Consider the following 25,974-nt stretch of genomic DNA (forward strand, 5'->3'; position numbering starts at 1 on the left):
AGATTATATTCTCTCAGGGTAGATCAATTCAGTGCATGACAGGCAGTTTTCACTTGATGAAAAACATGGCAGTCATGACAATCCAAAGGGCAGGTCAATATAATCCAAACCCAGTTTCTTTCATTTATTTTATTATTAAATTATAAAGAACAATGAATAGTTTACCAATTCAGAAACATCATCTGCCTGTCTAGAGTACAGTCTGTAGGTGCCTGAAACTGTAACCTATATGAAGTCAGTATTCATTTTCATGGTCATAGTTTAACTTTTGGAGTTACCCCCAAATGCCCCTACATCATCATCATCATCATCATCATATTATAAAGCCAAGAGATCAATAAAGAACAAATAACAAAACTGAATTCCTTAAAAACCCCAGAGGGTGGACTATCCCTTCACCAGCTATATCACAGACATATGAAAGCTAAAACATTAATATCACTATGACAATAGTAAAAGTCATGAGATGGTTAAAGTTTACATTTCTGTAGTAAGTTTCTATAGCAAGCAGATATCAGATTGCTGTCCATGATCGTGCGAGTCGTGACGCTGGTTAAAATGGCAGCTGTTCCTCTCTCCGCGGCCCTCTTCCGGGTGCACTGTCCCTTCCACATCTCTGCAGCCTGGGGCACCCTGTACCCTCCGCCCAAATCCTCACCCCATCCCTCCCCCCTCCCTGTGGATCCTGCTCCACTTGCAGGGGGCATTCAGTGGGGTAAGAGGATCACAGGTGCTTTATACAAAATTATCATTCCTCCTCTCCAATGCACCGTTACACTCACCCCCTGACGGCAGTACTGGAATCTTTAATGAAAACTGCTGTGTTCCAGAGCCACCCCCTACCCTCCAGTAGCCATATTAGAGGCTGGGATAGACAGGACTGGGATTCTTCTTCTTGGGTCAAAGAAAGGGCACAGCATGGTATTATACAAAACATGTTCAGGGGTGGCCGGTACATAAACCTTTCTTCAAGAGATTTTTTTTCTTTAATCTAATCCTTTATTTTTTATTAGTTGCAGTCAAAATCATAGTCCAAGTCACAGTCAATACCTAGGTCTCGGCCATACGGTTGCTTTTGGTAAATTTGACTTAATTTCTACGGTCTGACAGACAGGAATACATGAAAGGTCTTTCCTGGTTGTGTTGATATGAGGGTGTAGTGTTGAATTGATATTAGAAAAGCATCATGAATGCATACTTTGTGGTTACTTCAAAGATTTTGTTTGCCAAAAAATATGAAAAAATATGTGCATGGCCTATATCTGCTCCTATTCATTTTTTTATTTTAATTAACATTTTTTAAAAACAAGACTATTTCCTGACTATTTCATGAGAAGCACATAGATCGTGTGACAAGGCTCGGTGCTAACTGATACCAGGGGCAACGCCTTATTTGAAGGCTGTGCGTAATTCTTACATAACACCCGCATAAACACTAAATGACACTTGACTTAAACATACATAGCAATTAATAAATGTCTGCTCTACTTGGTGTCAACTGTCATAAAGGGTCATTATGTCACTTTCAATGTCATTGAACATGACATAATCACCTTATATGACAGTTAACACTGAGTGGAACAGACATTTATGAATGTTTTTATGTATGTTGATGTCAGGTGTCATGTAAGCATTATGTATACAGCCTTCTAATACAATGTTACCGCGCCGGGTCAGTAGTGATGCATGTTATGCTTCTCGAGGCTAACCGAACTCGTCAGTAGCGATCATCCACTGCTCCACCTGCACACGTGCTGTTATTTTTGGCTAAAGCTAAATGATCCCAGATCAGACAGTTCTGCCAGGAAATACATGTAAATGCTCGGGATTAACTAATCCCCGGTCAGCTTCACCAATGCGTGCCTGATGTCTGTGACCGTGAGAGCAGCTCCCTGGTTCTGTCTAAGCCTGGCCCACGGTGCCAAAACTCGCTGAGCTCCCTGGATCAGCCGTGGCTTCGCCTCTGAGCCTCGCAGATGTTCCAGATGTAGCAGCGATTGAACTCCCTCCAAGCAGCCTGGGCTCCAGATGAGGCCTGAGGCCACTACTCTTCCTTTTCTTTCTCCTCTCCCTCTCTTGTCTTCTTCTCCTCCTCTGCCCGGGTCTTTTTCACGCTCATTCTTCTTTCACACTCTCTAGATCCACTCATTGCTGCTGCTATGTTTCTTCTGTTATTGGCTGTCATCGGATCTTCTCATTCTTATTTATTTATTATCGTCTTTCTCCTCCTGTTTTCAATGCCAGATTTCATTATATTAGTGCCATTTGGCAGACGCTTTTATCCAGAGCGACGTACAGTTGATTTGACTATGCAGGAGACAATCCTCCCCTGGAGCAATGCAGGGTTAAGGGCCTTGCTCAAGGGCCCAATGGCTGTGCTACAACAGGAATTGAACCAACCTTGCGGGTCTCAGTCATGTAACTTAACCGCTACGCTACAGGCCGCCCTACAGTATTCAGGGATTTGTGTAAAACAGGGGTATCATCATGGCCTTTGAACCGTCTGCTTGTTTTTCTTTTCACTCTAAAATCTATTAACACTCAGACCAGACCCAAGAAACCAGGGCCCTGTTTCGCAAAGCAGGATTACTGAGTTAGCTGGATAACTACACTGGAGTAAAACCCACAAAGCAGGATTACTGAGTTAGCTGGATAACTGCACTGGAGTAAAACCCACAAAGCAGGATTACTGAGTTAGCTGGATAACTGCGCTGGGGTAAAACCCACAAAGCAGGATTACTGAGTTAGCTGGATAACTGCACTGGAGTAAAACCCACAAAGCAGGATTACTGAGTTAGCTGGATAACTGCACTGGAGTAAACCCCACAAAGCAGGATTACTGAGTTAGCTGGATAACTGCGCTGGAGTAAAACCCACAAAGCAGCATCACTGAGTTAGCTGGATAACTGCACTGGAGTAAAACCTGGAACAGCTGTTTTTACTTCAGTCCAGAGGTTTCCGAGTGTACTCCGTTCCTCTTTCTTCTTAATGGTGTCCCAAACAATTTGCTTTGGTAAGTCTATTGTTTGGCTTTGGTCACTGATTTTTTTATTTATTATTATTTCTCAGCCTCATAATGGCGTGTGTGACTTCCATTGGCACAACTCTGGTCCTCATGATGACAAAATGCCAATAAGAGACTCAAAAGGCAATCAAAAGCCAAGCATCAGCACTATACTGAAAGCTTTATTTTACACCTGCAGAAAGAAAGTGATTGAATACACCTGACAAATCAGAAACAGCTGTATAATTACTTTTGGTCCCTTAAAATGGAGGAATGGGGGAAAATGGAAAGGGATGTAATTGCTACTGGGATCACCAGATATGGATGTAAATACCCTCAAATTAAAGGTGACAGTCTGCACATTAACGGAGTACAGAGCCATAAGAACAGAAATTCTGCCACTGTCCAAATACTGTATGAAACTGTATATTCCAAATAATTCTGTGAGTGAGTGAGTGAGTGAGGAGACATTTGACATTTCAAATTTAAATTGGATCAGATTGGAATGATTTCCTCAAAAAAAGGAAGAGCATTTCAGAAATGGCTTCACCATTGCCCATTTCATACTATCCACCGGGTTACAGTTCAGTTCATGGAGGCCATGTTCAAGGGGAGGAAGGAAAGCAAGAAAGAGGGAGAAAAGAGAACGAGAAAAAGCAGAATGAGTGAGTCGACAAAGCCAGAGATTTGTCTGAGTCGCCTCCCCTGAGCTGTCCACCTGTATGTGTTTGTGCTTGGGGGGGGGCTTCTGTTAATCAGCCCTCACCACAACACCCCACCTCACACACAGCCATGACCTTTCCCTTTTTCTGGGACTTGCGGTGAGTCATAATTGGAACAATTGTGCATTTCAGGTCAGGTGGGAGCAGAGCAGGGCATGGCAGGGTGTGGTGAGTGGACCTGCAGAAGAGGCCTTCTTCTCCCCTGGTGACCAGCTCCCCGGCCCAGCTAAAGAGAGAAGGAACACGGTTAACACTTCCTAATCATTACCTGCCATTGTGGCTCTGATGTAGGCTGAGATGGCAGTCTCTATGAGCCCTGTTTTCTTGCTTCAGATCACTAATCCACAAACACCCCTGTATGGGAAGCTGGCTTGGCATCAGACACTTCTGTAGGCATGTAAAATACCCTTCATCGCACAGAACTCTGTCTGAGCCAATGAAAAATGTACACTATAACTGAAATCATATTTTTTTTAAAGCATGAGAATGTGAGCAATCCGTTTAATATTTCCAGCAGATGTGATGTCACATTACTGAAAAGAGAGGATTTGGGAAATAGGATTTGGCACATACGGTCAACTATGTTGAACTATGTATGAACAGTTGCACTTTTTGGCAATTGTGCTTGTTTGAATATTTATTTAATTATTAGGATATTGTTGCATATACAAATGATCGACAAAACTTTTTAAAGCAACTGACAGGTATTTCAGCACTTTTATTATCGTCGCTCTGGATAAGAGCGTCTGCCAAATGCCAATAATGTAATGTAATGTAATTATGACACAGGGGCTCATTTTTATGTAAGTTAATTGGCCCTGGTGCACATCCAGTCGGCTTTCACCTTTGTGAGCAGATGAGCACATCACTCTGAAGCATAAATTATAGAAATAGGCTATTATACATTCTCCGCGTCGTCTAAATCACGCGCCATATTAATTTTGCTTTCCTGTTTATGCATATGAATTTAAAGCAAAACCAAATTAGCGGACGACGCACCTTAATACAAAACTACCACGCACACCAGATCTGGAATGATTGACATAATTTGCCCCTTAATAGCATCGCTCGCTCTCTTATTCCCTGCGGTACAGTACTTCCAGTGCGTGTCAGATTATCTCTAGCACAGCGCACAATGTGAAATGAACCAATCACGCTGTTGTCGGTTCATTGCAGTTCTCCACAACAGCTACTTACAGCCCACACAGTACACTGCACTGTGTGACATGCGTTTACTGAAAACATCATATGTAGGTTACCCCACTGAACGTAAACATTTTCGCAGCTCCTATTCCGCTAAACCTGAAAGTTGAACATTTTTGATTACTTGCACGACTTCTGTGTCAAATTCTGTATCTTTCTTTTTGACTAGGCGATGCCGTTCGCCCTTCTAGCCTATAGCGCCCCTTGCTGTCAGAACAGAAAAGAAACAATAATCCACTTAATGTTGGCTATGAAGATAATAAACGCAATCAGTCCTATTAAATGATATTAAGCATATATGAATTAACATGAATTATATATTTTACATATCTGCATGTCCATTTTGGCCTTATTTTGTCCTGTTTCTGTCTTCTCTTTCTTTTTATTAAGTCTATTATAACTTTTTATACAAATTCAGTGGTCAGTCATTTAGTTTTTCCGTGTCTGTTACTGTCTTTTTACTATTTTATCTGTTAGCTTACTTCCTTTATCAGTCGAAAAAAAAATCTGACGGAACTGAAGACATCGCTGGCAACCTTGTGTAGATCATCCATGGTGGTACCCTATATAATGCTGAGGGTGTACCACGACTTGACAACCATGTTAGGAAGGGAGGGTTTGTTTACAGTGTACGCCGTGTGACATGCGGGGACTGGATTTGCTTTTAGGTCGGCACTGCGCAGACACTGCGCAGATGCAGTAATCAGTACATCAACAAGCCGAGTGATGTGTTCCGTTCGCTGACATCCCCAGCCCATCCGCGTAATATGCGCATCGGTCAAACTGTGCCTCAGAAGGGAGGGCAAGCGGGCAAGCCCACATCTGCGTAGTGACGTCACGCTTTCAGAGCGAAATCCGGTGGAACTCGGAAGACAATCAGCCAGCTGGCCGTGGATTCCACGACAAATTATGAAAATGATCGTGCAGGTGAGACGAAACGGTCTGTTCACCGGATCCCAAACACATTCAGACACCGTTGGTTGTTTTCACGTTATTCACAGCGCCACATAACTAGCCGAAACGCCGCCCGTCAAAGCTAGCATGCTAACAAGCTAGCTGACCAGCGAGCTGTGTAAATATAGCTAGCTAAATGGTTAGCGTGTGAAGAATTATCGTCAGATGAATTGTTTTGAATGAGTTTAACAAGCTATGCATTAATTGTTTCGCATTTGCCCAAATATCTGCATCTAAATGTTCGTTGTTATTATTAGAAAGCCACTAACGTCAAGTAGGTATTGTGCTTTTACACATTTTTCAAGCAAGCGAGCAGTGTTCCATTATCTGTTATGGCTGCTCTCAACAATAGCTAGCTCTACCGACAGCTCGTTACAAGCGAAAAAGCCAAAAAATGACAGGGGACATTTACTCTCAAGTTAAATGTAAAATGAAACCTGAGCCCCTTTACCATGTCTTCTCGCATACATTGACAAGAGTGTATGCTAACGATCTAGCTACTTTAATAGCTAATTATAATTTTGCTTATTTCTAGTTGACGCTTGCTAAGGATACCAGTTAGCAAGCTAGCCGCGCTGTAGAAAGGGAGGAGCTAATGAGGTTAGCCGAGTATGCTAAGGCAATTGGGTTATGTTTAACCAAAAACATGTAACAGTATTTGTAAATCGGAAGAATATTAGCTATGTATGTGTTTTGTGTGTGTGTGTGTGTGTGTGAGAGAGAGAATGACTTAATCACGCCTTTGTCAGAAGAAAACACTCGTCAGCCATCTTCACTGTAGCACTCGTGCGTGACAGTGTTTATTATAACATTGTTTTTATACAATGATGCTTTGTTTCGATTTGGCCTACACAATAGACAATTTCTGTATATTGGAGTTCATGTAACTAAAGCCTTCTTGTAAAGTTATGCACTTTTCCTGGTGAGGACGAATGCAAAATGAATGCAGACCTAACCCGGCAATATAATGTGATATAATTGAGATTGTAGGACAACCTTCTCGAGATTCTACTCGTTAAAGACAGTGGTTCCCGAATTGTGGGTTTTGTGAACAATTGAGATAAATTGAGGTAACGATAACTGTGTGGAAGCAATATTTTACAGGTTATTACACTTTCTTGGTTTAATACTACCAGTTAAATAAAAGTGGCTATGTGCAGAGCCATAGTTAAGTGTATATGCAAATACTTTGACGCCTTTAGGATAAGATCTTTTTTTTAATTGACGGGGTTCACAGTGAGTTCTGGGAGTTGCACGTTTGGGAACCACTCCCCAGGGCTATCAATGATGTGTGTTTTGGGGGTAGGGGTAAACTTTACACTCGGAAGTAAATAAAAGCAGAACAAACGACAGCTGGGCGTTCGGTCCCTCCGTGTTGAATTTGTTCTTATAGCACACACTCAGTGAGACATCCTGTCGGAACAGTGTGCATGAGTATACTACTCCAGCCCTGAATCATGTTTATTTATCCCATAAAATGGAAAGCCCCTGGAATTGGAAGCCATTGGCTTGGTGTACACTGGGCCTTAAGAGCTGCCCTGTTAAAGTGTTATGTTGTTGAACCCCCAGAGCTGACGCGCTCCCGTAAACTAATCAGCTGCTTGGGACCGAATGAGTAGTTCTCTACACAAAGAAGAAGGGCCGCTCCACAAGGTCCACGCTCGGAATGGGTGTGGAACGCAGTGACTTATTGGCTATTAAAATCGATCAGGGAATGGAGAAGCGACAATGTTTTGGCTGTACACTGAGTGCCTTTGGGGGTGCACTCAAATAATTATTGACATTAATCGTCATTTAGATAAGTGACTGCTTTCTAATGAGTCGATAACTCTTAATATGAATGAGTACAAGTACAGTGCAATTATTTTGACAGTGGTACAATTTCTACTTTTTTGGCTCTGTCCTCCAGCACATTGGATTTCAAACAAAATGAAGCACAAGGTTAAAATGCAGACTAACCTTTCATTTGAGGGAATTTACATCCATATCAGATGATCCGTGTAGAAATTACATCCATCCATCCATCCATCCATACAAGTGTTGGTCTTGTATGAGGCTATTTTGATCATAACTAAAAAACACTGCGCCACTACAAATTAATATGGGTTCATATTCCCTGGTTATGGGTATGTAGCCTACTTTGCACTTTGTTGTACATCACTCTGGATAAGAGTGTCTGCCAAATGCCATTAATGTAATGTAATGTAATGTATGGCGGCCTGTAGTGCAGTGGTTAAGGTACATGACTGGGACATGCAAGGTCGGTGGTTCGATCCCCTTATTGTAGCCACAGTTGTTGGGCCCTTGAGCAAGGCCTTTAACACTGCATTGCTCTAGGGGGGATTGTCTCCTGCGTAGTCTTAATCAACTGTACGTCGCTCTGGACAAATGCCATTAATGTAATGTAATGTAATGTAATGAATAGGAATTTACCACAGTGGCCTATCAGACACATACATTTTAGTTTAACCATGTTCCTCAATATCTACCAATTTCCAGCTTACTAATGGTTAGGATAGTTAAAGGGTACCTTTACCTCAAATGAACATATGCCTAGATCTGTTCAATATATTATAAAAATAACATTTCCCATTCTTGTAAGATAAATAAGTCATGCATAACAACATATTTATACTTAAAGTTCTTTCACCACGTCAAGCATCGCTTGACAGGAGATGCAAAACAGCGTGAGCACTGTGACATCAAGTCGTTGACAGCTCAAACAAGAAACCGCTAAATCCAATTTAAACACAGAGGAGTATTTAAGCAAAATCATGTGATGATATATTGAACAGATCTAGGCATATGCCCGTTTTGGGTACAGGTACCCTATAATTAACAAGCAGTGTCTATTGATGCAGGGAGTGTGCAGCTCCAGTTGCTGCCTGTACTTCACAGAAGTGTGTTAGCTTTTCTGCCTCCAGTTAGAGTCCGCTGGCGAATGACATCCTAGTTGTTTACAAACACTAAAAGGGTCTATTGTTGTGCTTGTTATTAATGTGTTATTTTTCCTCTCTGCCACCAAAGGTCTAGAACACCGTCGCCATGGAGTCTGAGACAAATTCATTCCGCGTGGATTTCCCAGACTTCTCGTGTTCCATCCTGCAGAAGCTGAACCAGCAGCGGCAGTTGGGCCAGCTGTGCGACATCACCGTGGTGATCCAGGGCCGGCACTACCGGGCGCACCGGGCCGTGCTGGCCGCCAGCTCGCCCTACTTCTGCGACCAGGTGCTGCTGAAGAACAGCATGCGCGTGGTGCTGCCAGACGTCATGCACCACTGCGTGTTCGAGGGCCTGCTGCAGTCCTGCTACACGGGGAGCCTGCAGCTGCCCGCGGGGGAGGTGGTGGGGTACCTGACGGCCGCCAGCTTCCTACAGATGTGGCACGTGGTGGACAAGTGCACCGAGCTGCTGGGCGGCCAGCGGTCCTGTTCCGGAAGTGACCGCCTGTCTCCCGGCGACCGCGAGGACGACAGCGCCAGCGAGGGCCTGGAGGCCGAGCCGCACGGGGAGTTCCTCCTCGACCCCAAAGACGTCGGCGGGGACGCGGACCAGCCCACGGAGAACGGCTCGCCCGCCACCTCGCCGGAGCAGGGGGGCGGGGAGGATGGCGAAGGGGCCGGGGTTGTCGGCGGGCCGGGGTTCCAGTACGCCTCCCGGCCGGCTTACATCCAGCCCAGCATCATGTCCCACCGCAGGTGGATCCAGGTGAAGGCGGAGCGGCTGGAGCAAGACGGCTGCCAGGGCTTTTCAGGGGCGGGGGACCCTGACGGGGTAGATGATCCGGACGCGGGAGACCTCAACCAGGCCTCCCCTGCCTTTGGAGCGGACCTGGAGGAAAAACTTGGCGGCAGGCAGGAGGAGCCTCTAGACTTCTACGGGGCCTCCATGGAGGAGTTCTCCGCCGACCAGGCCGGGGGTCCCCTCGACGTCGACGCCCTTGAAGACGACGCGGACGGGGATGTCGGTGGAGGAGGGGGAAGCGGGGTGGACGACGGGGTGGATCCCGCCTCTGGCCTCCACGGGGAGGCCTCGCACCAGGGCCTGGGCTCGGTGTACAAGCTGTACCCGTGCCAGTGTGGCAAGAGCTTCACCCACAAGAGCCAGCGGGACCGGCACATGAGCATGCACCTGGGGCTGCGGCCCTACGGCTGCGCCGTCTGCGGCAAGCGCTTCAAGATGAAGCACCACCTGGTCGGCCACGTCAAGATCCACACGGGCATCAAGCCTTACGAGTGCAGCGTCTGCGGCAAGAGGTTCATGTGGAGGGACAGCTTCAACCGCCACGTGTCCTCCTGCACCCGGGCGCAGCAGGCCCGGCGTGCCGCCAGTGAGCAGCCCAACCAGATCTGCTGATCCTGGAACCCGTGGGACAATTTAACCACCAGATCCGCTGATCCATGTGCTTACATGGGACAGTTTAACCAGATCTGCTGATCTTGGAACCCGGGATCAGCAGATCACTGATCTTAACCACCAGATCTGCCGATCCATGTATTTACATGGGACAGTTTAACCAGATCTGCAGATCCAGGAAACCTATGGAACAGCCTAACCACCAGATCTGCTGATTCTTGTATCTACATGGTACAGTTTAACCAGGTAATCTGCTGAACAGCTCAACCCAACCACATCTGCTGCTCCAGGAACTTACGGAACAGCCTAAGCACCTGATCTGCTGATCCAGGAAACCTGTGGAACAGCCTAACCACCTGATCTGCTAATCCAGGAAACTTGTGGAACAGCGTAACAGTGAGATTTGCTCATCCAGGACTGTGGGGAGCAGCTCTGCAACCTGATCTGCTGGACAGGGCATCTGGGGAATAGCCTAATAATGGAATTAGCTGATTCTGGACCAACAGTGTGAAGACAGATCTGCTGACCCTGGGATCTACAAGGAACAGTTTAACTAGGTTTGCTGATCTATGAAATGTGGGGAACAGCCTAATAATACAATCTGTGCATCCAGGACCCCGGGGAACAGCTCAACAGCGTGATCTGCTGATCTAGGCTGATCCTCTTAGATTCCCCGATCACAAAACTGACCAACGCACTGACCTCCTCTGCATTAACTTTTTAACCTCGACACAAGGACCTCAAAGTTAGCTGTGCAAGAATGGTGGTGCTGGGGTAAAGAGGTTTTCCTGAACACTATATTGGGCAAAGCTGCAGTGAACATTTGACCAATCAACCACCCCCCCCCCCCACCATGGCAACACACAATGATTGGTTGAAAGCAGCAGGTTCTTCTGCCCAATTTTGGTTTCATGAAGCCTCAGTCACTGCAGAAACAAAGCAACAAAACTGCAATATGGCACCCCTCTGAAATCCGTGTCTGGCCTTTCTTCCTTTTGTGTATTTCCTGGTGGCATACTTCTCTTTTTTTTTTCTGATTAAGACCTTGTCATTCTAAACTAAGCCCACGCTTAAAGTTCACAAAATTGCCAAGTGTTAAGGTCAGCTCTTTTGAACAGCAGGATTTTTTTTCCTACTACCTTTTTATGTTTGAATGTGACTTCCACAGCAGACACAAGAGTAATACACACATCTTTCCTTCTATAATGAATTATTTTCTTTAAATTATTTTGGGTTTAGGGATGTTCTAATGAAATGTTTCAATAATAAATTGAAAAATGTATAGGCTAGTTGAGGAAGTAAGGCTGGTCACTTAAGTGCTGAAATGATATGGTCAAGTGTGGATAAAAAAACAACAAAATTCAAAGGATGCATAATATTGTATTTGGTAGTCCGTGGAAATTACGTTCTTGGTATCGGGAGATTTCAACATTTTTTGCTTTTCAACAGGGATAATAAGCTAATAAGCTGTGATGCCACCTTACACCACAAAAAACAGCACTCTGTTGCCTAGCGGTTAAGGTACATGACTGTAGTGTAGTGGCTAAGGTACATGACTGGGACCCACAAGGTTGGTGGTTCAAGCCCCGGTGTAGCCACAATAAGATCCGCACAGCCATTGGGCCCTTGAGCAAGGCCCTCAACCCTATATTGCTCCTGGGGGGATTGTCTGGATCCAAAAAAATTGTTTGGATAAAAGCGTTGGCTAAATAACAAATTATTTTAACAGAGGAGCTCTATCAAGCATGGAATACATTGATATCAACCAGTACAACAACCCCAGTGGTGATTGGTTGGTATTTCCTGACAATTCCCTCAGAGATCTGTGAAGCATAGCCAGAAAGTATCTACTAATCATTGATGACGTTGTTCTCCTGTTCTACCATGAGTAAGGTGACATCACGCATTAAAGAATAAGACCCACACTTTTAAGGTGACATCACAACCATTTTATTCCTATTCCATGTTATTATCCCTGATTGTCACTAGAATTAGCTTGATACCTGGGAGTGCCATTCACCCGCCTCAGAAGGACTCTTGTGTACACCTGTGGATATCCTCAAATGCATGTAATGCATATTTACAGGGTTTATACTGAAGACAAATTGATCGTTTCTATGACTTTCCATTTCATAGAAATTTTAAGGATATATGTTTTTAAGGACAAATTACTTGGAGGGATTTATTGCGGGCCAATAGTTATGGCTGCTTTGAGCTAGAGGGCTACGTTCTCAAGTTGGGCATAAATTGTTAAGCACATCACATTACTGCCAAGGCACACTTGTCCGACCAGTGACCGATAACTTTTGCTTGTGGAATTAATGTTGAGCCTCCAGTAACATTTCAGAACTAGATAATAGATATTAAGTGACGTCAAGCTAGTGAGCTAGCAAAAACGATTGATTTACGTTGCATGTTTTAAAGGAGTTTTTTTTTAATCATTTGCCTGATTTCTGTGTTCAAGGACAGTGTAATATTTGAGCACTTTCTGTTGACTTTTCCATGACTTCCGGGCTGAACGTATTTTCAAGGACTGTGGGAACCGTGTATTTAACTTAAGTAATATGAAAGATATATATTTTAGCTTATCGTAATAGTGTTTATAATGGAGATTTCTTGTTGTTAAATCACTATTTCAGGATAAATCAAGCATACTTTATATGGGTATGTGACCAGTGGTTCATTTTTATGTCAGGAGGCGATTTAAATATTTGCTTTTGGCAGTGCTTAATGGTGTAAGATCTCATGGCTGAGGTTTTCTATATCAATAATCGGTTACAGGTATTAAACCTCATTGTTTGTCTTTGAATGAGGTGACTAGATATTTGCAGTATCTAGAGAAATGTATAGATGAATATGTAGTCATATAGGACACGTCCTTAATACTTATATTTTTTGGTAGTTGCCACAAAACAAGCTGAAAGGGACATTCTGTAAATAAGAGTTTTGGGAAACAAATACATTTCTTTTTATACAGATACAGTATATAGCCTATATACACTGAAACATGTTTACATTTCATCTTCGCTGACGACTGTTTTATACGATTGATGTCACTCTTTCGTACATTTTAGGGAAGCTCTTTCTGCTGATGTTTAAAAGGAGCCACGGTCTGTAAAGACTAAAGCACTGATGAAACTTGATTCAATCTATAGGTTCACCTCTAAAACAAATTTACGCCTGCCATAGTTAATCCAGAAGGATGGTATCTTAAAAACAATTCTCAGGTTATCAACCCAAAGCCAACCTTACAGTGCTAAACTTACATGAATGATCATGCCTTCAACACAGGAAAGCTTCTGCGCATGCATGTTTAAACATGTAGCGTATCTGATAGCCTGCTTCTGCCACGAATATCTTTTACATAGTTTCCAGCTCAGTCATGGGTAACCGGTCCAAGGTCTATTCCAGACATTTATGGTCTCCATCTATTATCGATTTTAATATTTAGAAATTTGAGTCTTTTTTGGGTCCCAAGATCAAAATGTACAAGCTATCAAAATCATATTTCTTTCTTCCCAAAGCACTGACAAAATGTGTTTTTTTTACTCAATAGCTCTCTTTTCTGTGCTCACTGTCTCCGTATGGCTCTATCACACTCTTCAATAATTTAATTATTTTAACTGTATGAAAAGCAATCATAAGGATACAATATGATTGTTTTTCTTAACAAGCTTGGATATGCCAAGTGGTGGAGCATTGATTTTCCTGGTAAAATAAAGGTTCAATAAAAACTAAAATATTCCCAGAGCTAAATTGATATTTGGCCACAAGTGATGAAGTTGGAATTGGTTTATTTTTTTATTTCATAATCAGCAGTTGAGGAAAGTGCATTAATTCATTTTAAAAGTCTCACTTTTTATTCACCTATTCTTCACTGACTTTTTAATGAAACTGTTCAGTTTTTCTGTAGGTACGTAAAAAACGGACAATCGTGTAAAGGTGAATAGTGGGACCTCATGGTTTTGATTTTAAGAAAACTCTTGGCATAAAAAAAAATCTCATTCTGTGCACTTAAATTGTTAAAAGCACTGCAAATATTGTCTGTTGTAAGATATAGCGAGAGAGGGTTTAATTATCATGAAGGCAATGATGTTGGTTGCATGGATTTCTTTTTCTTTTTATGTATGTTCCATTCTTTGTCATCCGTCACTTGTACTTTTGCCCACAAATTTCTTACATTTTCAATTAGATACTTGTAAGTCTCACAGTGAATCTTGAACACTTAATGTGTGGTTTAAAATCAAGAGCAGACAGTTGAAAGGAGTTCCAGTTGGGGATTTTTTTTTTTTAGATGTACTTTAAAAAAACAAAACAAACAAAAAAAACCTCCTGAATCTGTCAGTGTGACAGAAATTGTTGACTATATAAATGAAGTGTGTCGTGGAAAATACAAGGTAACCCACACAAAGCTGATTGTGTATGAACATTTTTTTTAAATAACACATAAAACAATACATTGAGGAGTGTGGAGCAGCAGGTTTGCAGTGCTATCCTGTAAGGTCAATAATGACATTAAAACTACCTCAAAATGATCTTCGTCTGTCCTTTGTTAAAACAGAGTCAATAAAAAAGAAAAAGGTTTGGTTTGGCTTATCATGTTTTTTCCCGGGTACTCCTCACACTGTGGCCGTTCTAGAACTTTCTTCTTATAGAAGAACATTGTTACGTTTTGTGCAAATGTGAGTTTCAGCAATAAATGTGTCCTTGTTTCACCATCATTTGGTTATGTTATTTCTTCCATGGGCACGCTTGCCTTGGAGCTGCTAATAGATATTATCCGTAATACATTATAAGGTATTTCACAAGCTAGATTTTATTTTTATTTTTTGGGTGGTAAAGCACCTTTCTCATTGATGGAGTAGTTTTCACACACATGAACGCTACTCTATCAAACCACATACGTCCCTGTGCAGTTCGGCCGATAAATTAATTTGTCAATCAAATTGTATTTATATTGCACATCTTGCACAGTATTTGTCACAATATGTTTCAAACTACCTTGGCTCACAAAGCAAGCCATTGGCAACAGTGGCAAGGAAAAACAGCCTGGAAGACTTGTAGAAAGAAACCTGGGAATGAACCAGGCCCAGTCAGGGGAGCATATCCTCCCGTGGCAGGCTCAGAGTGTGAGGACAGTGGGCAAAGTATAACCCCCCACCTGGGGTTTACGATGGCAGCATAACTACTAGGATTGAGACAGAGAAACCGCAAAGGCTCGGTCCTGCAACTGTCACTGCATCGAACAATGCCTATTGAACTTTGGAACTGATTTCAACAAACTCAACCGTCTCTGTTAATGCGAGTTTAAAGCATACACGGAAAACATCAAAGGCTTGATGTGAAATGCGATTAATTGAACATGCAATACTCATATTGCAACACTTGCGAATGGCATTTGGGCAAGCAGTTTGCCAAAAGCTGTGAAATTAATAAGAGCAGTCAAAAGGATTTTCAAGCATTTGTAGAGTGGTTAGACCTCAGACTCAGGCAATTTCTCACCCGTTACACATTGTCAAAGCAGAATGTTGTGCTGCATGAACTTCATAGATTCCAGGATTTGACCGGTACTATACTGTTCATCTAATTAGTCAATTACAAATTATCGGCACATGAAGAAGACACTGCAGTGACACTGAGACAAAAAAAAAATCCCACATATTGCGCAGAAGCCAAAATTGGTACTTGTGCCAAGCAAATCTTATATGTATCTTCCTCTTGAAAAAGTTTAAAATTTCTGTTAACCTGCCTTAATTTCGTAAAAGCCTACTACTGCAAACTACTTCCTTGTCATAATCAGTCGTATTCAACAATTTTGGTGCAGGTAATGCATTTTCATTTTCGCCTATTTCCCACTGCTAAAAAATAATGCTACCATCCAACACTAAAAATGTCGGCAGCATGACGATATTTGCATTGAAAGTAGCAAGTGCTGTCAATCATTCCCTGTGCTTAATTAGTGGCAATTGATTACATAGACCACTCGGGAGGGGCTGGTGATTGACTTACAGGAAAGTTCTATCGACCTCTTGCTGAGGGATGACTGAATCGCAGGCGAGGGAAGCCGTCCTAGATAAACTGGTGTCCCCAGTTATTGGTCAGCTGATTTTTGTTACGCTTAACAAAAACTTCCTTTGTTAGGTGTGATTCCAAAATATGGCAACTTCAGAGTTTTGACAGGGAGACTGCCACTCACAGGAGTTGACACATTCACTTCCGGTGGAGAAGTGATGTGGACAACGCATTCAGTTCAATGGGACAACGAGTAAAAATTGCAACAGAGCCGCACAGCCCGGTGAAGCGTCGTTGCTAGTTCCGTCCACAGTTGTCGGAAGTCTGGAGCGGAGCTCTCGGGGAATGGGTGACATTTAACCAGGAAAAAGGTGAGATTTACTTTAAAACAATAGTTCATTGTTTTTACTTTTTTATACTGCATTTCCCGAGCCTGATATGCAGCGATGTACTGCAACTGTTGTTGGTTTTTGATGTCCAAGCAAGTTAGCTAGTTACCTAGCTAGCTAACACTTAGCGATGCGAATTGAGGAAGATGGCAAGCTACGGCTAACTGAATAGCCAAGTCGTGGTCATTTTCATGACCCTAAAATATCAAAATGCTGTCCGTAACGTTTTAGCGAGCATATGTTAGCTAGATAACATAACGTTAGTATGAAATCGTTTAAAACGTTTCCTATGCAAGCAAGAAACAAACTAATAGGTAGCTGAATATATGAAAGTGGCTAACGTAGTTACGGTAACGTTAGCTAGCTAAGAATGAATACATTTGACCTTAACTAACGTATACGTTTGGTGTAATGTTAGATAACTAGCTAGTTAGCTATTAATGTAGCGAGCAGGGCTAACTTGGTATAATTTGGGAACAAAATATGTTAACTTTACTGTTGTCTTGGCATTTTCAAATTTTAACATATTGTAGATTTTTACATGTTACGTTAGGTGTCAGAAAGTTTCTGGCTAATGCTATCGAGTATTTTTGAATCGCTAGCGCTAACAAATGTTAGATGACAAATGAGTAACTTACAATTAGCTAGCTAACTATAACGATAACTGAACTGTTCTTTTGCTGTTTATTTATTGGTAGATGGTCTTCTTATTGACAATGTAAAGCAAATAGACTAATGCTAGCGGTAGTATGTGCACCATAACCAGCTAGCTAGTTGACGAGCTAGCCTAACTTCTATTTAATGTTAGACTACGGAAGTCTTCCAAACGACTAACGTAGCTAGCAAGTGTAACGTTATCAATGATCGCGCAGTGTGTAATTGTAGCAACTAATTTAGCTTGGTAGCATCTAACGTTTCCTAATTTCATAGCTCGTAACCTATAGCCGTTAAATAGTAACGTTAGCTAGTTATTTTATTTAGCTAAATTGGCTAACATTAGTTGAATGGCTGATGTTAGCCAGCTAGCAATATATGAAACTAGTTCGAATTTGAATGGCTTGACACCCCCCTCCCCCTAGAAATCCGTAGAAATTTAGCTAACGGTAGATGATGCATCGCTATTACACGTGGATGTCCATTCCAAAACGCGCCTGGATAGCTTGGGTTTGTTTCAAGCAGTGTTTGTTCCAAGTTCGGTTGTCTGAGTCTAAAAATATATAGCAAGCACTCTGTTCTGCTTATTAGCTAGCTAAGCTAACTCACGTTAGTAAGCGCTACGCTTTTATCATCCAGCGTGCCCGAGGCCAGACTGGAAGTATATAGGCTGTGGTCTAAATTCGCTCACAGTGCATTCACGGCTGTCACCTCACGCACCCTTTGTCCTAGTGTGGGTCTCTTCTCTAGTCTTATTTATAGTACGCCACTTGAGTCTTTGTGTTATATGCTCCAAATGTCAATATAGCCCCATAGCCTTTACATTGTCGGGATCCTGCAAAACACAACACCAAGTTGTAAAGTGGGCTGCCTTTAAAAGTTATCTAAAATCTGTGAACTTAGCTAATTGCTTTGCTCCACCGGGATAATTCCGGTAAGAAGGAGCCTTTGCTCTAGTAACCTGAATCCTACTGGGGACTGCCCAAACCTTAACCATTTCCCTGAATACTACAATCCATAGTGAAACGGAAACATGTTTGTACCGAAATATAAAAAGGGAGGGAGCAATTATATTCCCTTTATCCTCGTTTTTCCTCCCTCCTACCAAGGGTATACAATGCTTACTGCAAGAAGGGAAATCCTATAATGCAATGCTTCACATGTGAAGATGAGGCAGGTGAGTTTTGGAGATTTGGTAATCCCTTCAGTCCCACGCCCAATATGAGGTGGCTCCACCCAATCCTAAGGGCTTTTGGCTTTGGTTGAGAAACATCAGAATTTATTATGGTTTTAATAGGGGCTCAACGCAATAGTACAGCAGTCATTTTGATTGGTTGAAAAGGTATAAGGTTGAGAGTGCTATATGGCACTCTTACATTTACATTTACATTTTTGTCATTTGGCAGACGCTTTTAATCCAAAGCGACTTACAAGTGCATAGGTTCAAGCAGCACATCCATAACTAGTAAAATACACATGATGTGTTGTTCTAAACATATAGTTATTATAAGTGCAATTTATTTCTTTTTCTTTTGGGGGGTTAGACAAGAGGGATAGGGATATCAGAAAGGGGGGCGGGGGAAATCAGGAGGGAGGACTAAAGTTTGAAAAGGTGTGTTTTTAGTCTGCGTCGAAACAGGGGGAGGGATTCTGCTGTCCTGAGGAACTGTCCACTGAGGAACCAGAACGGAAAACAGGCGTGAACGTGCAGTTCGACCGCCAGGTGCTCGTAGAGAGGGAACCATAAGGCGACCAGAGCTGGCAGACCGGAGTGGTCTCGCTGGGGAGTAGGGATCATTGGGACTGAAAGGGTATTCATGAGCGCATGTTGTGGGATGGGAGGGGTGCGGATCAAGAACTGAGAATTTAACTTACTTTAGCCTACATGTTTTTGGATTAAGAAATTCTGTGGAAGAGTGCAACTGACTTTGGGCCAGGCTCTGCTCAGTGGGGTTGAAATGCAAGAGAACTGAGTGCTTTCTTCAAATGCTTAATGCATTGTGGGTATCGGTGTTATTTTGACCTTATTTAAATCTTTAAAAACTATCAATATATATTTTCAATTATATATGTATATACTCACTGAGCACTTTATTCGGAACAGGGTAGGTACACCTGCTTATTCATGCGATTATCTAATCAGTTAACCGTGTGGCAGCAGTGCAATGCATACAATCATGCAGATGCGAGTGAGGAGCTTCAGTTAATGTTCACATCAACCATCAGAATGGGGAGAATTTGCAGCCAACGGCATGAATCCATGGACCAAACCAAACCAAACGTGCCTTCTGTCAACAATCCAGGCTGGTGTAATGGTGTGGGGAATGTTTTCTTGGCACAATTTGGGCCTGTTGATACCAATCGATTATCGCTTGAATGCCACAACCTATTTGAGTGTTGTTGCTGACCATGTGCATCCCTTCATGGCCACAATGTACCCATCTTCTAGTGGCCACTTCCAGCATGATAATGAACCATGTCACAAAGCAAAAGTCTCAAAATGGTTTCATGAACATGACAATGAGTTCAGTGTTCTTCAGTGGCCTTCCCAGTCACCGTATCTGAATCCAATAGAACACCTTTGGGATGTGGTCGAACGGGAGTTCAGCTGCACATTCAGCTGAGCATGAATGTGCACCTAATAAATCTGCGGAAATTGTGTGATGCAATCATGTCAGCAGAACAGAATCTCAAAGGAATGTTTTCAACATCTTGTGGAATCCATGTCATGAAGAAGTGACGCTGTTTTGAGAGCAAAGGGAGGCCCTACCCAGTATTAGTATAGTGTTCCTAATAGTGCTCAGTGAGTGTATGTATGAAGCTATTAAGATTCTGAACATTCAAGCCAACTTAACTGTTGAATAAACTATACAAGTCTGAGCTTATGACTAAACCTTTTCCTCAAGGCAATTTTTTTGTTTCATGGGAATTCGAGGTAAAACATATTAGACATTTGTTAGTTGCCACTAGATCCTCCACCACAGTGGGTATAATGAGTTGGTCTGTTTCCAGCTGTAAAACGGGGAAAATGTTAGGAGAAACCTATTTCCTCTGTTTTTCTGTCCAGCTTGATTTATGAATGTGTTGTTGGCTCTGTATCGTTAGTGAACTGTACAGTGATGATGTTACCCTGATGTACATTCATGTGGAGAGTTTGGCGTTGGTTTTGGCCTTACTGCCCCAGTGGCTGCGGTCATTACATTGCATTACATTATTGGCATTTGGCAGACGCTCTTATCCAGAGCGACGTACAACAAAGTGCATACCCATAACCAGGGGTAAGTGTGCTGAAAGACCCTAGAGGGAAGTACAATTTCAATTGCTACCCGTACAACAAAGATAAGGAACAGGGCCTATTTTTAATACCAAAATACTACGTAAATCACAAAGACAACAATGAAGGTTCACAGGGAGGTAGGGAGGGATGGGGATAGGTGCTGCTTGAAGAGGTGCGTCTTCAGTTTGTGCTTGAAGGTGGGGAGAGATTGTACAGTTCTGACCTCAACGGGGAGTTCGTTCCACCACCGTGGAGCCGGAACAGACAGTAGTCGTGAGCGTGAGGTGGAGGTTCGGAGAGGGGGAGGTGCCAAGCGGCCTGTGGAGGCTGAACGAAGAGGTCTGGCAGGGGTGTAGGGTCTGATGATTTTTTTTGTAGGTAAGCTGGGGAAGACCCCTTAACTGCTTGGAAGGCTAGCACCAATGTTTTGAATTTGATGCGAGCCATGACAGGCAGCCAGTGGAGGGAAGTAAGCAGGGGGGTGACGTGTGAGTATTTGGGAAGGTTGAAGACCAGACGAGCTGCTGCATTCTGGATAAGTTGGAGGGGTCTGATGGCGGACGCTGGGAGGCCAGCCAAGAGGGAATTGCAGTAGTCCAGGCGGGACAGAACCATCGCTTGGCTTGGGCTGCGGTCATGTCCTGGGGCGCTGATGGGGCTGGGTGAGGGTTGTGTGATGATCACGCACCCTCCAGGCTTGGACATGCCGCCCTGGAGGCTGGTGAATTTGCCGTTGCTTTCCCACGACTGGCTTCTTTAAACAGGTTTTTGACAAGGCTTGGGTGTCACTGCCATGATCCAGTGATGAGCAACGGTGGAGCTGTGATGTATGACACGCCACCCTGGTTATGGAGGAAAGCTTAGCCACTTCCTCGGTGAGGGTGACTACAGCCGGGTCCAGCCTGTTCTCAAGCTCTTTGTGGGGAGATTGTTATTTTTTTTGATATGGTTGTCAAGGGCCACCCCCTGAGAGGGGGGTGCTACAAAGTCTTTGGCAGTCAGCGAGAGGTTGATTGCTGGAGAGGACTTAGCAGGGATGTGGAGAGGATCAGGGCCATTCCATGCCAACTCCAGAAGGCTTCACGCCACACCTCATGGATTTTTCTCTCTGTTGGTAGACAATTATGAGGTATAGAATGAACTTCAGCTTCATACTCCAATGTGATTTTAGGGATCCATACAGTGAGTGAATGTGTATCGAGGTGCAATTCTGTATGTAGAATTCATATTTGGCCTCATAAAACATGCAACTGCTTTTGTTCAGGAGATCTGAAACTGACCTATTTTGAGGGGCCACATCTCTAAAAGTAAACATATTATAGTGTAATTCTATTTGTAAATGGGAGTACTTTCTCATGCAAAGATAAACATGATACTAATAACATTAACTGAGATATGACTCACTGGAACCTGTCCGGAAACCAATGTCAGAAATTTCACCCTACCTTTTTCTATTTATGTTGAAGGTTACATCCTTAATCAACTTTTGATCAACGAATTGGCTTTGGTTCTCGGTGGGTTTTGGTTATACAAGACCTCTAACTATCCTAACCTCATATATCTTTACACACCTGTAACAGCCTGAGTGCGATTGCAGCGCCCTGGTGATTGTGATGGTAATGTGGCGGTAATGTGGCGGTAATGTGGCGGTAATGTGATGGTAATGTGGTGGTAATGTGGTGGTAATGTGGTGGTAATGTGGTGGTAATGTGGTGGTAATGTGGTGGTAATGTGGTGGTAATGTGGTGGTTGTGTGTGCCGTTGGGCAGGGCTGCAGGAACGAGAGGACTCCCGCGTGGGGCTGCAGGATGGACGAGGCGGTGGGCCTGGTGGAGTTTGACGTGCCGGAGTACAGCAGCGGCGTGCTGAGCCAGCTGAACGAGCTGCGTCTGCAGGGCAAGCTGTGCGACATCGTGGTGCACATCCAGGGCCGGCCCTTCCGCGCGCACAAGGCCGTGCTGGCGGCCAGCTCGCCGTACTTCCGCGACCACTCGGCCCTCAGCACCATGAGCGGCCTCTCCATCTCCGTCATCAAGAGCCCCGAGGTGTTCGAGCGGCTGCTGGCCTTCTGCTACACCGGCCGCATGTCGCTGCGTCTGCGCGACGTGGCCAGCTTCCTCATCGCCTCCAGCTTCCTGCAGATGCAGGACGTCATCGACCGCTGCACCCGCATCCTGGAGGGCCTGCACTCCAAAATCTGCCTGCCCCCCGGTGGCGGGCCGGCGTACGCGGAGGGCCACAACGGCGTGGGGAAGGCTGAGGAGGAGGAGCCGGAGGGCGAGGAGGAGGAGGAGGAGGAGGAGTCGGGCGGCGACGCTGTAGGCCACCCGAGCCCTGCTCACTTCTCGCCCGTGACGATTCGCTTGGTTCGCGCGGAGGCAGGGGGGAGGGGCCAGGGGGAGGAGTTCCGGTCCGATCTCGGCAGCAGCGACGGGGAGGCGGAGCTGGATCAGGTGGAGCTGATTGGCCGGGACGGGCAGGTGACAGACGTGCGGGTGAAGCTGGAGAGGGAGGATGCTGATGTCGACAGCAGCGGGTTCCCCGCGGAGACGGCGGACGGCGAGCGGCTGCAGGCGGTGAATGTGGGGTCCCCTGCCCTGCGGCCCCCCGCATACCCCTACCCGCCTCCCCCCGCCGGCCACGCCCGCTACGGCCGGCCCAGCCCCTCCCGGCCCAGCCCCTCCCGCTCCCTGCTGGGTGGTTACCACAGCAACCGCGGCAGGGCCAAGCGGGCGTCGGTCCTGGCGGGGGGGGCCCGGGCGGGGGAAGGGGCGGGGCAGAAGGAGGGCTTGGAGAACGACGTGCGCGTGCGCAGCCTGAGGGCCCCGTGGGGCGGAGCCTACGCCCCCGTCGGCGACCGGCTGGTCTGCGTCTACTGCGGCAAGTCCTTCAACCAGAAGGGTAGCCTGGACCGGCACATGCGTCTGCACATGGGCATCACGCCCTTCGCCTGCGTCTTCTGCGGGAAGCGCTACACGCGCAAGGACCAGCTGGAGTACCACATCCGCGGGCACACGGACAACAAGCCCTTCAGCTGCCACCTCTGCGGCAAGAGCTTCCCCTTCCAGGGCACACTCAACCAGCACCTGCGCAAGAAGCACCTCACCCCCGCTCCCTGCGACTCCCCCGACGCCCCGCCCAACGGCCAGGAGAGTCCCAGCACCAGCCCCTAGGGGGCGCCAAATCTACAACCACCCACCCACCCGGCCCCAGTGTTCTCACGGGGTTACTTCATATTAGGATTCCTTCCTTTGTTCTCATGTTTGAAGCTTTAAGATTGTATGTGTTTGTTTGTATACGCACACAATCATATTTGTTTATATTTGTCATTTAGATTTTTTATTACTTTATATATATATTTGTTATTATTTGACTTTCATACCTGCTGTCGGTCATGTTGCTACGGTCAGATGTCACGAGAGGGGAAAAGCTTTTTTTTCAAAAGGAAAAAAAATTGGGTTAAAAAAAAAAAAGGGAAAGTGCAAATGACATTTTTAGGGTATAAAATGTGGAATGGAGGAGCCCAGTAATCAGGGCTATCTTCTCAAACCCAACAAAAACGTGTATAGATTTTATATACAAATAACTTTTTAGTATTTAGAAAGTGATCAAGGCAAGTTGCAATAAGGAAGCGGATCTCAGATCTTTTGTCATATCTCATCTTAACACAGGCTCCTTCACACACACACACGCGCGCACACACACACACACCTGTGGCTCAGGAGAAGAAAACACACTTCAGGTAATACCTCATGCCACAAAAAAAACAACAGTGTTCACGCTACCGGTTCTACCTCATATAACAAAAACTTGACAGAAAATACACACACAACCTTTCTTAACACTCAGTTTCATTACAGGGAAGTATTGTTTTCACCGTTGGGCTTTCAGAAAACCATTTTAAAATATTTGTGAAGAGGTTTGAGGTTTGATTAATCACAGGCAGGGGGTTTTGGGCAGGATTTCAGGGCTGGGGCTACAGTGAGCGGAGGACTGGTTCACATCGGGGCTGAAGGAGGGTGTTGTGGGGTTGGGTGCTGTGCTGTGTGCCTCACACACTGGTCTTAGACGGCCGGTCTGTTCAGTCCATCATTTAAACCCGCTGTGTTTTTAATGCGGTTGTCAGTGGGGCTTTTTACAAGAAGTCATTTTCATATGGGAGTGTTAAGCTTTCTTTCTTTAACAAAAAAAAAGAAGTTATTAATAAAAGGCCCAGATTTGCTGCTCATCGGCATTTTTCAGGGAGAGGTTAAATTTATCGTGGGCATATAAATAAAAAGGTGTAAAATATGCAAATTGATAAGCATATTTCACAGTCTAGTCCCTGAGGCAGTGCAGCATGCTGCTTATCCGCCCGTAGCTCTTTCAGTTCGCTAGTTTCCCCCCGTGGTTCGACACACACCGTACGCGTCTCTCGATTTCACTGCCACGTCCCACTGTGGGTGCAGTTGGGGACAGGGACCGCCATTTTAGTCATTCTCCTTCCTTTACTTGTTCTGGATCATCGAAGTAGGACAGGAAGCTTCTAGAAACGATTAAGAACTGTGAGAAGATTCCAGAATACCTCTATAATGCTCTGTTGGAGAGTGGATTTTGCAGTAATCTGGACTGTATTCATCCTCTGCGTGCTGCTTTCTGGGTTTTTTTTTTTTGGGGGGGGGAGCGAGTAGACCTTCATTTGGTTCCGTCTTGAGCTCGCGCTGTCTTAGTACTGTGCTGTGACATGCCTAGACTGCAGATTCACACACTGAGGTTTTCAGAGGACACCCAGTCAGCTCTGCTGCAGCTCCCCCCCCCCCCCCCCCCCGCCTCATGTACATGTACATTATGTTCTGTTATGAGTCACTGCAGTGTTCTTCAGAACACCGCTCTGGATATATGGGTGGATAGATCTGCAGCCATGGAGAACACCCCGAGTGTTACTGCTCTGCCCGGCGTAGTGCAGTCACGAGACTGCTTCCAAATCTGCAGAAACGAAAAGAGGAAGGAAAAAGATTAACTGCAGATGCAATATTATTTGGTCAGTCAAGGCTGCTTAGTTTCTTTATTTTTAAACCAGCAAAGGTGCTTCTTTTACCATAAGCTTTCTCCACGGTCCATAGTAATTTTTTCCGTAACAGAAGATAAATGCTTGTGCCTTTTTGAGCTGTTTTTTGTTCCATTTTGTTTGCCACATTCATGTTGGCATTATCGTTCACTGTGTTTAGGCGCTCAGCAACAGAGTTGTTGGTACTTTTAACGGTCAATTGGGTTTTTCTTGGCTTTGGTTTTGTTCTTAACTATGCATCAGGAGGTCATGATCAATCCTCGGTGTACAACCAAAACAAACCTTAAAGTTCATTTTGACCCGTCTTACTGATTTTGCGTAGTGCTGTAGAAAATGTTTCTATGGTTTTCTTTTTA

General features: G+C 44.5%; 2 protein-coding genes across 2 annotated transcripts; both read left to right on the forward strand.

The window, feature by feature from the left end:
• Positions 1 to 5,777: 5,777 nt before the first annotated feature.
• On the forward strand, positions 5,778 to 14,957 carry LOC133141550 (zinc finger and BTB domain-containing protein 43-like). The gene is made up of 2 exons (XM_061262118.1): positions 5,778 to 5,856; positions 8,911 to 14,957. The coding sequence occupies exon 2, from the start codon at positions 8,929 to 8,931 to the stop codon at positions 10,237 to 10,239; it is 1,311 nt and encodes a 436-aa protein (XP_061118102.1). The 5' UTR covers positions 5,778 to 5,856; positions 8,911 to 8,928; the 3' UTR covers positions 10,240 to 14,957.
• A 1,321-nt stretch (positions 14,958 to 16,278) lies between these two features.
• On the forward strand, positions 16,279 to 25,378 carry LOC133142026 (zinc finger and BTB domain-containing protein 34-like). Its single transcript, XM_061262948.1, has 2 exons — positions 16,279 to 16,622; positions 22,341 to 25,378. The coding sequence occupies exon 2, from the start codon at positions 22,380 to 22,382 to the stop codon at positions 23,742 to 23,744; it is 1,365 nt and encodes a 454-aa protein (XP_061118932.1). The 5' UTR covers positions 16,279 to 16,622; positions 22,341 to 22,379; the 3' UTR covers positions 23,745 to 25,378.
• Positions 25,379 to 25,974: the final 596 nt, after the last annotated feature.

The sequence above is a fragment of the Conger conger genome, chromosome 12 (genome assembly GCF_963514075.1).
Source record: "Conger conger chromosome 12, fConCon1.1, whole genome shotgun sequence".
NCBI lineage: Eukaryota > Metazoa > Chordata > Actinopteri > Anguilliformes > Congridae > Conger > Conger conger.

Excerpts from the sequence above, each read along its gene's own strand:
- LOC133142026 (XM_061262948.1), top strand. The coding sequence starts at position 22,380 with ATGGACGAGGCGGTGGGCCTGGTGGAGTTTGACGTGCCGGAGTACAGC.
- LOC133141550 (XM_061262118.1), top strand. The coding sequence starts at position 8,929 with ATGGAGTCTGAGACAAATTCATTCCGCGTGGATTTCCCAGACTTCTCG.